Consider the following 12,573-nt stretch of genomic DNA (forward strand, 5'->3'; position numbering starts at 1 on the left):
GCCTTTAATTTTGGTCAGCTGGTGGCTGTGAGCAGTGAGACTGTGGTTCTGTACTTGTGGTGCGGTCTATCCTGCCATCTAGTGACTGTTTTTATTAGTGAGAGCAAAAATAAGAGTAGTCATCAAAGTGTGACCAGGATTGTTTCTGTCTCGTCTCATACACAGACAGAAAGACTTAAGATGAACTTTCTGCATGTTCTTCCTGTGGAGATGTGAAGGTCAGCCCTGTGATGGCCTGGCTACCTGTGCAGGGTGTACCACCTCAAAGTCTGCTGAGATCCTGGATAACTGGGCAACTACTAACAAAAGTGTCCCAGACTTCAAAGGATAGTTCTCCCAAAATGTAACCTATTGTTAACCAGTTTTTGAAAATATCAGCCACAGACATGACTGGCTTCTCTTGAAAATAGTAAAAGTAAGCAATACTTTTCTTGTGATGCTTAAAGTCCCCCCAAAATGTATTTTACTAAACTCTTTTGAGGATTTATGACCTAGTTACTCAAATATATCCACAAGCTTCGCTGTGGGGTCGTTATGCATGCATCTATCCATGACTAGAGGCGCGATGTCCACCCTCATATGCTAGCTCCAAGGTTATTATGGTTAACTGAAACGAAACTAAAAAAAATAAATATTATTAAAAAATAAACCTTGAGTTGACTAAAATAAAAATTGAAAATGGCATTTTGAAAGAAATTAAAGCTAAGTGAAATGATTTTGTGAACTTGGAAACTAACTGAAATAAGATAATAATATAAAGGAAAGAATACTAGTTTCAGTATCTTAAAAAAATGTTTTATTACAACTTGCCTGATGAGGCATTCATGGACATGTTTGAGACTCTGGATGTCTGCAACACTGTGAGTCAGCTGCTTTCAAGAAGTTATGTGTTATTATTGTAATATCTGTACTGATTTTCCCAAATCTTGTGTCTAAACATATGCCCGCCATATTCGCTTCCATTATATTCAATGGAAGGAATCTACATGGACTAAAACACAAATAAACAAACAACCAAAAATATGACAGACAGGCAAGTCGAAAAATATGCAGTTTTGATTTTGGCGTGAACTGTCCCTTTAAGGTCAGCTGTCACAAACCAAGAAGCTTTAATGTCTAACATCTTGACTGTCTGATGCTATGAAAAGTTTGTGTGCAGACAATTGTCAATGTGTGTGTGTGTGTGTGTGTGTGTGTGTGTGTGTGTGTGTGTGATTTGAACTGAATGTAGGAGGCACTCCACCCTGTAGACTCAGACTCAAACAAAGGGACTGCCTAACTATTGCCAGACCTCATCTTGACACGCACACAGCTCACTCACTCACTTCTTTAATGTTTTGTTGCTGCTCTCGTCCTCAGTCTTATGTACAGTCTGGGTTTTAGGACCCGCAGATACAATAACACATGCACTCAAATGACAAATCAGTCACATTGTTGGGGATTTTTACTTTGTCATGTAATGCAAAATGATACAAAGTTCCTTATAAAAGTATAAAATACGGTAGATGTGGTACAAAACAGGAGATTTTTCTGCCACCCAGCAGCCATCGTTACACACTGTACAAATATGAGACAATATGATGTCTGCAAACTGAATATTAGCACCGTAGTTGAAATCAGTGGTACATCATTCACGTACACAAAAAACAAAAAAACAAACAAAAAGAAAAACAATGCATGTAGACTCACAGAAGCAAGAAAATTAAAGAGGAAGGGTCCAAACTGGGAAAGGGGAAGTCAGAGGGAATGGACTTCCTCTGGTGTCTCATGAGCTCAGCTGAGAGGAGTTTGTGTTAAAAAGGCTAAATCACAGATGGAAACATGAAGCAATTCCCATTTTTTTCAGTGTCAACATTTTTTTAAAGCTAATTTGGAGTTTTAATGGTTCTAGTCAGAGAATCTCTGCATTTCGCTCTCTCTGCGAACGCTGCTGCTGTCCAGAAAGCGGTCGCAAGGGAACTCGATGAGATCCCCCTCCTCTAGCGGTGCGAGCCGTGCTGGCCGGCTGCTTTGGTAGCTGGTGAAGTCGGTGGAGACGGACGCCGTGGCCATTGCGGTGCGAAACGGTCGCCTGGTGGAGTACATGTGGCGCACGTGCACAGCTGACTTCCTCCTCTGCAACTTTCTCCTCAGACTTCTCCCCAGCCACACCCCGCCGATGACCAGCAGCAGCACAGCATTCCCGGCGAGCATCGCCACCGTCACCAGCTGGAGGTCAGAGGTCAGCGTAGCTCCACGGCCATTTGCCTCAGATAGGGTGACCAGCCCCGTGCAGTGGTCGCGTGGTGCGACCTGACACACGGAACCTCCGACCACTCCCTCCACGCAGACCATGTAGGTCACATCTGAGCTGAGCTCTTGGAGGGTCACGGAGCGAGCCGCGCCGTGGGCGTAAACGTAGCGGGGGAAACGATCCTGGGTGCCAAACCTGTCAAACAGAACCCGGTAGTGGACTTCATCAAGACCTGGCCCGGGCCCTGGTGTGTAGCGGTGATGATCCCTGGTGGTCCAGTACACAGTGACGGTATTAGATGTGACGTGATGCACGGACACATTAGTGATGAAATGGCGGTTGAAAACACAAGGGTCTGTAATGACAGGTAGGGTGTCATCCTGATCCGACCTAAGGAGATCTAACTGCTCTCCTGAGTGAACAGACACAGTGGTGGTTAGCCCGATGCTTGCTTGGCTAATTGTGGCTGATGGACTGGGTTTGAAAATAACTTTTGACCTCGTTCTCCCCTTAACGCGTTTCCCAGCTGCCTCTGCAGCAGGCCGTAGCTTCTTCTTTGGTTTCCTTCTGTCCAGGAAAGAAGAAGGTTCTGCCACCTCTGGACCTCCTTGGTCTCCTTGGATCCCCACCTCTTCCTGTCCCTCTTTTTTCCTCTGCTCTCCATTTTTCCATACCATGACTCCACCCCTGTTCACCGGTCTTAAACGTCCTGTTTCTTCCACTTCCCCTCTCTTTCTCACACCTTTCTGAGCTTCTTCATCTGTCCTCTCTCCGCCCTCTGGCAACCGAGAATCTCTTTCTCCTCTCTCAGTGCTCCCCAGCTTCACTAGTACTGCCCCTGCCCTGCTCTCCTCAGGCCTAGCTTGACTTGTACACAAGTGAGTCCAGTTCCCAAGGGGCTGCAGCTGGGAGCTGTTCACATAGTCCAGATATTTCCCCCTCAGAGTTGCTGGGTAATCACACTGCACAAACACAGTCAGCAGTTTGCCCTGAGAGTGTGCAGCAGCAATCCATTCTCTCAGTTGCTCCAGGCGACAGTCACATGTCCAGTTGTTGCCTTGGAGATCCAAGTCGTAAAGTACGCTGTTGAGGGTAAACATGTCCCCAGACAGACTGGTGAGAAAGTTGTCCTTCAGCTTCAACACTCTTAGGTGTTTAAGTCTTGAAAAAGCCAGAGAGTCCACGCTGGATATCCGGTTGCGGCTGAAGTCCAGCTCCTCGACACGCTCCAGGGGGTCGAGGAGGACGGCAGGAATTCCCACCAGTTCGTTGCCGTCAATCAGAAGCTCGGTGAGGCTCGACAGGCCCCTCAAAGCACCACTGTCCATTTGGGAGATTTTGTTGTTGCTGAGGGAAAGCTTGGACAGTTTTTTCAGGTTTTGGAAGACATGGTTGCCAATATGACGAATTTCATTCTCAGACAGCAGCAACGTCGTCAAAGCTTTGAGATGAGAGAAAGTGAGGACATTGCGCATGGCTGATTGCTTGTTGTGGGCCAGGTTTAAAAAGCGTAGGCTGGTCAGTTTAGAGAAAGCGTTTCTGTGAATGTGCTGCAGTTTGTTGGATTCCAGATGAAGATAATGTAGATTGATCAAACTCTTAAAAACAGAGTCCTGCAGAACTTCTAGAGAGTTGCCATCCAGGCGCAATTTAATAAGATTATCCAGGTTGGAAAACAGTCCCGGTGTGATTTTCTTAATTGCATTGTTGTTTCCATAGAGAATAGTCAATTTCTTTAGGGGCTGCAAACTTCCCGCGGGTATAGCTGTTAAAAGATTATGTCCCAAGTACAGCTCTTCCAATTTGGGAAGGTTCTCAAATGCTTTTGGGTGAATAACTCTTATTTGATTGTACTGCAGATTTAACCGTTCGAGGTTACTGTACCGTGTGAAGTCAAAGGCGGAGATGTTAGAGATGAAGTTGCCCCCAAGGCTGAAAATCTGCACTTCCTCGGGCATCTGCGCAGTGGGTTTGGGCACAGTGCGCAATCCGCGATTGGTGCACATGAGATGCTGTGAATGCTGACAGTCGCAGAGGTTTGGGCAAAAGCCCGTCGCCAGCGAGGAGGACAGAAACCCATTAAGCGACAGCAGGAAAAAGCACATCCCCACCAGGAAACTGCTGGTATCCATTCCCACAGCGCGGCCGGCACAGCCCGGATCTGAAGCGGCATTCGCTTTGTGCGTTTCAGGTGCAGTCGCCCCTCTCCTCTGTCACGCTGGACTCTTCCATATTTCACTTGTTGCTCTGTAAAGTGTACATTTCAAGCGCGCAGCGCCATCGCTGAGCAGCATCATCTATGGAACGCGTGAACTTGCCCAATGCGCTCTGATGCTGTCCGAGGGAACAGCCACCTCCTCAAGTAAAGCCTACATCCCCCCAAGTGGTCATCTGCTGCGAATTAGAGTTCAGACGCTGAGCATGATCGCACACTCACACACTCAAACTCACTGAAAGTCCCTCCCCCGCAACTCTGCGACCCCGCCAAAACCAGATGTGCGCAGAGATCCAGAAGAGATCTGCGCGTGCACGCAGGTAATGAGACACACACGGCGTGCAGTGACGGAGATTGAGAAACCCTTTGACCGAGTTTTTGCGCGCCCCCTCCTTCACCGGGGGTCTGAGATCTGGTATATGGACAAAGCAGACAGCAAGATTTCCTTCCCACGGAATCCCCAGGGAACCCCGAAAATTTCAGCTCTCTCTCTTGCAGAACGGTTCGGGCAGAGCAGAGCAGTCACTCATGAAACAAGCTTAGTAAAAAAAAAAGTTTAATGAATGTTGAATGCATGTTTCCCCTCTCTCTCTCTGCTACAGTAGGAATACCACCAACATGCAGCTCAGCCGATTTACCATTTTCTCATTAACACGCCTTTTGTTGCTTCGTGGGAGCACAGATGGTTCGCATTTGCAGTGCAGGAATTCTAAAGCGTGTGTTAAGAAGAGAGGTGCCAGATCTTAGTTAGAGATCGTCTCGCAGAAAGTGAGTGAAGCGTGCGAATATTTAGCGCACGGTTTTGCAGACGGAGGAATCATTAGCTGCAGTGTGCGCGGAGGTTCGTGTTCAGGGCCGCTCTGAAATGTTGCTGCCAAGACATCTGCAAATACGAGGCAAAGAGCTTAAATCCAGGGGCGATTCTAGGATTTTTCAGTGGGGTGGCACAAGGGAAACCATGTGGGGGTTGGTGTAGTAGCTAATAAACTTATTGAACATTTAATCACATGGTTTGTTGTAATTATGTTTCTTTTTCCTAATAAAGCTTTCATTTATTCAATTTAAATAAAAATATTACATCATGGCAGCTGTTTTACACGTAGAGAACCAAATTATCAGTGGTAAATAAAGCGTGTCATTAACATTACTGTTACTATCTAAAAATGAATGAAAATGTGTGTCAGAGTTGCATGTTTGTAACTATCATACAGACATTGTGACAAATCAAATAGATTGAACATCGCAGTCCCAATTAAAATACTTTGTATCTTTAATCAGCACCAGTCTTTTGAGTTCATATATTATTAGTCGCATAGATATATTTAAAATAAAAAAGTGAAGAAAGCAAAGAGTTTCCCAGTAAAGGATGTCTGACCACCCCAGGCTCCCCAATTTAGCATGTTTAACTCCTGTACCAGTGCTTACCAAATCTTTTGTGGTCACAAGTCCCTTCATCTCCATAACCTGTCAGGTTGCCCATGATTTTAAATTTGTCAACACTTAGCACTATTGTGTCAGTTAGATTTTTCAGATTTCTCTCAGCAACAACAAAATCTCTGTCAATCTGCTGGGATTTTCCCACACAACCATCTCAGGGGTTTACAGAGAATGGTCCGGAAAAAAGAAAATATCCAGTGAGCAGCAGAAATGTCTTGGTTGATGCCAGAGGTCACTGGAGAATGGTCAGACAGCTTCAAGCTGACAGGAAAGTAACAACAACTCAAGAGCATCGTGGAAAGCACAACATGTCGACTCTGGAAGCAGATGGGCTACAGCGGCAGAAGACCACACCGGGTGCTGCTCGTGTCAGATATTAACAGGAAACTGCTGCAACACTCACATGGTAGGGTTACAATTTGACAGCATTAAAGCATGGATCTATTCTGTCTTGTATTAATGGTTCAGGCTGCTAGTGTAATGATGTGGGGGATATTTTCCTGGCACACTTTTGGTTCCTTAATACAAACGGGATTGTTTAACTGCCGCAGGCTACCTGAGTATTGTTTCTGGCCATGTTCTCCCTTTATAATCACAGCGTACCCATTTTCTGATGGCTGCTTCCAACTGGATAACCCGCCACATCACCATCCTCAGATCATCTGAAACTGTTTTTTTAACATAACAATGAGTTCACTGTACTCAAATGGCCTCCACAGCCACCAGATCTCAGTCCGATTTAATACTTTTGGGATGTGCAGCCGACAAATCTACAGCACCTGTTTGACGACGTCACATCAACATGGACCAAAATCTCTGAGGAATGTTTCCAGCACCTTGCTGAATCTTTGCAGTTCTGAAGGCGATAGAGGGCCCGGCAAGGTGTAGCACTGGATGTTAAATGAAAATGTGGCATGGTGCTCCTTAGCAAATTGAAGAGAGCAGCACAGGATGTTTATTTACACAGCTTTGCTGCAAAGATTGCCTGCTTACCCCCAGTCTGTGACTGAATTTAAACAGAGTACTTACAATGTCAGGTCGCAGGACTTTTTACCATTAGCTGTAACTCTCATTCACTCTGAAACTTGGAAAAACTGGATTTAAAATATTTTACTGCTTATAAATAGGGTGAGTCACAAAGGAAATGTGCTGCATTCTCTGGTTTCACTGGAACATTTCATTTGTCTATGTGCAGCTATTGTTGCACATGTTTTTTTTATTTTTTAAAAATGTCTTTTTATTATGTAGCTGTCTGTCTCTATTTTTGCACATTCTTTTTGTACATGTGTCTCTTGGAAAAGAGATATCGATCTATATGAGACTACCTGTTTAAATGAAGGATTAAATAATACTAATAATCGGGTAGTCCTACGCTTCATACTAGCTTAGCACACTCTTGTACATCATTGCTGTTTAGGCTGATGCTCTGAATCATGACCCAGGCTACATAGTGATCACTCCAGTTCTCTTTTTTATATAAATAACATGTTTTCTTCTGAAGTTAGCAAACTGATGTGGCTAAAGATTCATCTGCCATGGTAACAATGTGCCTGCTCAAATCTTTCGAGGTTAAAGTCAAAGGCATTGAAGATATCATACTTCAATAAGGCTTGAGATACAAGTGATGGAGCGGTCTCTAAACTGAGCAGCACAGACCAAAAGCACTCCCTGACTGGCCTCATTCTCATGCATAACTGTTGGTAGACATCATCAGATGTTATAGGTCTCTGTGTGTGAGAGTGTCTGTGTATGTTTGTGTGTGTGAGAGAGAAATACAACCCATGGGGAAGCCCCCCTCTCTCTGGGAGGTCATTTCCTGTTTGGCTATCTTTCTATAGTGTTTCTACATCCCTGCCTACCCTGTATCCATGTCTTTCTAGTGTTTCTTTCTCTTCTCCAAGGAACACACACATTGAGAAAGCACTCAGCGATCTGGCCCCCAGACATACTGGGACCAGCCAGTTGGTTTATGGCAGTCAGCTGGGCTGTCTCAAAGTCAAAGGGAATACACAACGATTTCATCAGTCCATGTGGACTCTACTGTAGCATCAGATCATGATCGAGATTTCCCAGAGAGTTCAGACAGACAAAATGAGAGATGAACAAAGGAGGAAAAGACAAACAGTGTGATTAAAGTTAGAGCAGAGAGGGATACGAGTGTTTTAGAGCTGACCCAGATTTACAAAGACTGGCAAAACAGGTTCCATTGAGGCCCTCGAACAGAGCTGCCCACCACTGGGGCTGCAGACCAGTTTCACCAGCCAGTCCTTTCATCACCTCCTTCTCCCGCCAATGGGGCCTCTCACTGTTTAATGACATTTCAGTCTCAGAGCAGAGAAGCGAGAGAAATACCTACTTCCACTAAAACGACAAAGAGAGGGGAGAGACGAGCTCGTATCTCTGTCTGCACTTTAACATATTGTGTGTGTGTGTGTGTGCGCGCGCGCACAACATAAAGAATATCCAGGTCACTGCTAGTAAGTAACGTGAGCTAATACTGCAGCGTACTGTATGTAGGTCATTGAGGAGTGTTACATTACTCATTGCACAGTCTTCAGGTGTTGAATCAGCTTCTTATGAATGAGTGTGTGTGTGTGTGTGTGTGTGTGTGTGTGTGTGTGTGTGTGTGTGTGTGTGTGTGTGTGTGTGTGTGTGTTTTCAGATGTGTTGGGGAAGTCAACTTTGACATAATTTTAGATTTTAAAACTTGCATTCATACACAACAATGTGCTGTAAAAACTGGAGTGATTGTTAGTGAAAATGGGCCTCCTATGCACCAACATAGACAACAACATAAATGATTTATTGAATCTGAGCAAGTATGCTTCATTAAATCAAAACAAGATATGCTTTTTGTTTGAAACAAGGACATTTCCAAGTGATTGAAAACTTTTAGGAGCATACAAAAATGCTTCAAACACAGCAGGACTCTGAAGGTAGGGACTAATGAGCCTCACACAAAGCCACAAACTTGCAGGCGGTCACACTACTTCGAACATGTGCATCTTATTGTGTCTCCCGTCAAACTTTTATCTGCCTTGAATCACAGAGACAATGTCTCTGTAGTGTACCACAGCATGGGACTTGCTCACTTCTAGACTTCATCTCAGGAATCAGTGGGGGCTGTAGGTAAAAGTCAAGCAGTGCTCGAAATAACAAATAGCAGATTGTCTCTGCACTGAGACCAGAAAGCACGGCGGTCAATTTGTGCACTTTTGCAGGACGATAAGCACAAGTGCTGCATTTAGAAGGGGTGTTGGAAGTACGTTAATGTTTTTTTCAGGTCCTTCAAGATGCCAAAATAAAGGCAGATATAAATCCAGGAGTGGAAATCAAGTGGTGGGAAAGAAAGAGTGAGGAGGTGGGATTGCGTGTGTGTGTGTGTGAAGTTGGTTTACATGAGCAACAGCTGCTGTGATTGTTATGAGCTGGGAATCTAGTCCATGGTGTGTGTGTGTGTGTGAGTGTGTTACTGCACTTAGAGAGAGATGGAAGCACGTGTCTGCAACTGTGCTGACATGTTGCTGCAACTGAAGACTTTCAGTAAGTTAAAAGATGAAGGTAAAAACGATCGAAGAATAACCATAAGAGCACACGGCCGCCCTTGCCTGCCTGGGGCCCAGGTGCTAACCTTTTACATCCTAGTGGTCAACCCCACCCCACCCCCACCCACCCTTAGTTCAATTCTTCCAGCTGGTTCCCATCACGGGCAGAGAAGGAGCAAAAGAAACAAGGGACAAATACTGTCAGCATCACTCTGCTCAAAGAAAAACGTGGTTAATATCAAATGAAAGCAATAAAAAAAAAAAAGCACACATATCACAAACAGCTGCTGTTACAAAAATACACCACTGACGAAACAGCTGATTACAACAACAACATCAGCACGTCCTGCTAAAGCATTTCTGCTCTGGGGGAGCTCCAGCTTCTCATGTCTGACTTGAGATATGTTGAAATAGCTGGGGAAGGGGTAACGCAGGAAGGGAAAGAAGGGGGAGGATGGCAGCACAGCCCTTATTTTTCAATCGACCCGTTAAGAACAGAGTAGAGAAAGGGAGGAAGGGAGGTACTCAACATCTGGAAAATATTAGAGGCTATGCTATGGCCCTTGTTGAAGGTTTGGGAGAGAGTGGATAGGGAGATAGAGAAATAAAGAGGGCAGTGTAAAGGATAGTGTGCGTATTGAGAGGGAGACCCTTTGATCTGCCAAGTTTGATAGCAGCTGTCTGCACGCCGGGTCACATAATGACACTGAGGAAGCATAATGACTTGAGATTTTAAGATCACTGAGCTGCACAGAAGATAACACTCAGGGATTTAAGTAGCTTGAAAACTGTGACAGAGATGCATGGGCATCTGCACACATGAAAGAAAGCGCAAAAAACAGAGCCCATATGGAGGTGATCTCTGGATTAGCATCGCTCAGTTCAACGCAACACAAGTACAAGTCACAAACAAGGCTGCAGAAAAAATGCGGGTCTTTATGAGTCATTAAAACAAAGTCGTCACTCTGTAATTTAGAGAGTGGAGACATCTGATCTGCAGCTGTCCCAGTCCCCACACTGCACTGCTTGTGTGAAACATCGCCCTCTGCTGACAGACATTATAGCCTAATGTAGGCCAGTACTGTAATAACGTCACAGAGTGATGATGGCTCCAGAGAAAGATGATTTTTATAAATGCCCTCTTTCATTGAGAGAGCTCAAAGTAAGCTAATTTGCTAACTCAATCTAGCCTTAGATTAAGTTAGCAATCTAGATGTGCTAGATTGAATCTAGCCCACAGGGCATCTCTGATACCCCCTCTCCACAGAGGCGATGCCACTGCAGAATTTAGAACTGCTTCGGTGCATTTCCTCCAGAAAATGGCTCTTTAAATGTTAGCAAGGCACATAATTGTGGTCCAAAAGTTGCTGGAGCCACCAGTGGCTGGTGGAAATTTACCAGTGACTGGCATATTTGTACCATCATTTTCTTCCCATGGAAATTATGCCAATTTCTGCCCACAGTCCTACATAATAATAGTTTCTCAGACTGTTGCCTAAAAGGTGGGTAGATCTCAAAAAGCACCATGCAGGACAGAGTGAGATCTGGTGCATAAAGGGCACTGCATTGGATGGAAAGGAGGAAATAGACTCCAGATCTACAGGTAGCAAGGCAGTGTAGTTAGCTGGCCATGTGTATCAACATTTTTATCTATATTGGAAATCTCTCAACTACTGAATTGTTGTGAAATGATAAAATTGTCATTTACTGTGCAAAAGTCTTAAATCAAACCTAATTTCTTTGCCATTTTCCTAGCAAAATATAAATAGTTGCAACAGTTTATTGAAGCACATGTAAACATACAGGGATATATCGTCTATGAAGCAAAAATCGAGTTTGAAAGTCAATATTTGGACAACAGTCAAAAGTCTAACACAGCAAGAACTCTCCTAAACAAACTTTCATGTAATTTCTTTAAATAGTCTTCAGGAATAGTTCTCCAGTCTTTTTGATGGACATTCAAAGCTCTATTTCTGATGATCTAATGTGATCACACACTGCTTCAATCTGAGAAGGCCAATCCATAACTGATCAGATGTCATTGTGTGCTTTTTTTTTTATCCAGCTGTGTTCTTACTGCATTGGCAGTGTGTTTGGGATCATTGCCATGCTGAAAAATGAAGCTGCTGCCAATTAGATGTTTGGGCACTCACTGTTGTGTTTCTCTGCTAACCTAAATACTTACATACCTTTAAAACAACTGATTGCATCCATACATCAGTTTAGTTGTACTTTTTATTCATGGGGCCTTGGAACAATATCATGAAATATTATGAATATTGTGAAATTATCTTGTGGAGGGCCTGATTTAAAATCCACTTTCAAGGCCTGTGATATCTGTGCATCCATTGTGTGTTATATGCATTTCCTGGTCTCTAACAGACACAAACTGTGGGAAAACACAGGATCCAAATGAGTATCTTATTAGATCCAGATTCAGGGATGAATCTCAGCTACAAAACAGAGAAGTCTTGCAGTTGAACTGCATTTCCTGCTGCTACTATATCCTCCTTACACTTAACATTAAACTGCACACTTCAATGAAAAACAACACTAAAGCCCAGCCAGTCTTTTATCCTTGAATACAAAGTATTCAGTCTGCAGTAACCACAGCTGACCTACAGATGGCACTGTCATCTCTTCACTCAGTAAACATGTCTGTACCAGTCATTGGTGTTTACTGTGTGTGTGTGTGTGTGTGTGTGTGTGTGTGTGTGTGTGTGTGTGTGTGTGTGTGTGTGTGTGTGTGTGTGTGTGTGTGTGGACAGGCGTGTCTGCACTGTGAGGTATGTCAAGGTGCGGTCCTTAGTGGCTTCAATTAATCACTCGTAAGGTGAGTTAAGTAAAAGGGAATCCACCTAGATGTGACAATGGCAGCACCTGTGATACAGGCACAGAGAGAAAGCTCTCCTCACCCTGTCTGCTCTGCTTCCAGTGTCCCACTTCATGCTCTCTCCCCAGTCCTGATTTACATTCCTTTAAAGCTCCAAACTCTATTAATTTTGCTGGTTCAGAGTCTCTGGACACGCCCAGCTATGAGTCTTGCTTTCCCACTTTTTTTTTCTGTTGCCATAGAAATAAGCCCAGGCAGGAAGTGAAGGCCTCATGCCCATGCAAAGGAGGGTTTGTTGAGTAAACAAATC

The 12,573-nt window shown here is 44.2% G+C and overlaps 1 protein-coding gene across 1 annotated transcript; it reads right to left on the reverse strand.

Annotated features, from left to right (window-relative positions):
* Window positions 1–1,887: 1,887 nt before the first annotated feature.
* Window positions 1,888–4,526, reverse strand: tril (TLR4 interactor with leucine-rich repeats). Its single transcript, XM_085346444.1, has one exon. The coding sequence runs from the start codon at window positions 4,363–4,365 to the stop codon at window positions 1,888–1,890; it is 2,478 nt and encodes an 825-aa protein (XP_085202570.1). The 5' UTR covers window positions 4,366–4,526.
* Between the last annotated feature and the right edge of the window lie 8,047 nt (window positions 4,527–12,573).

This window comes from Diplotaxodon limnothrissa, linkage group LG22 (genome assembly GCF_057381915.1).
Source record: "Diplotaxodon limnothrissa isolate DT_005_m linkage group LG22, D_limnothrissa_male_GT1.1, whole genome shotgun sequence".
Classification (NCBI taxonomy): domain Eukaryota; kingdom Metazoa; phylum Chordata; class Actinopteri; order Cichliformes; family Cichlidae; genus Diplotaxodon; species Diplotaxodon limnothrissa.

Bases quoted from the DNA above. Each gene is read 5' to 3' on its own strand.
- tril (XM_085346444.1), bottom strand. From the start codon at position 4,365: ATGGATACCAGCAGTTTCCTGGTGGGGATGTGCTTTTTCCTGCTGTCG.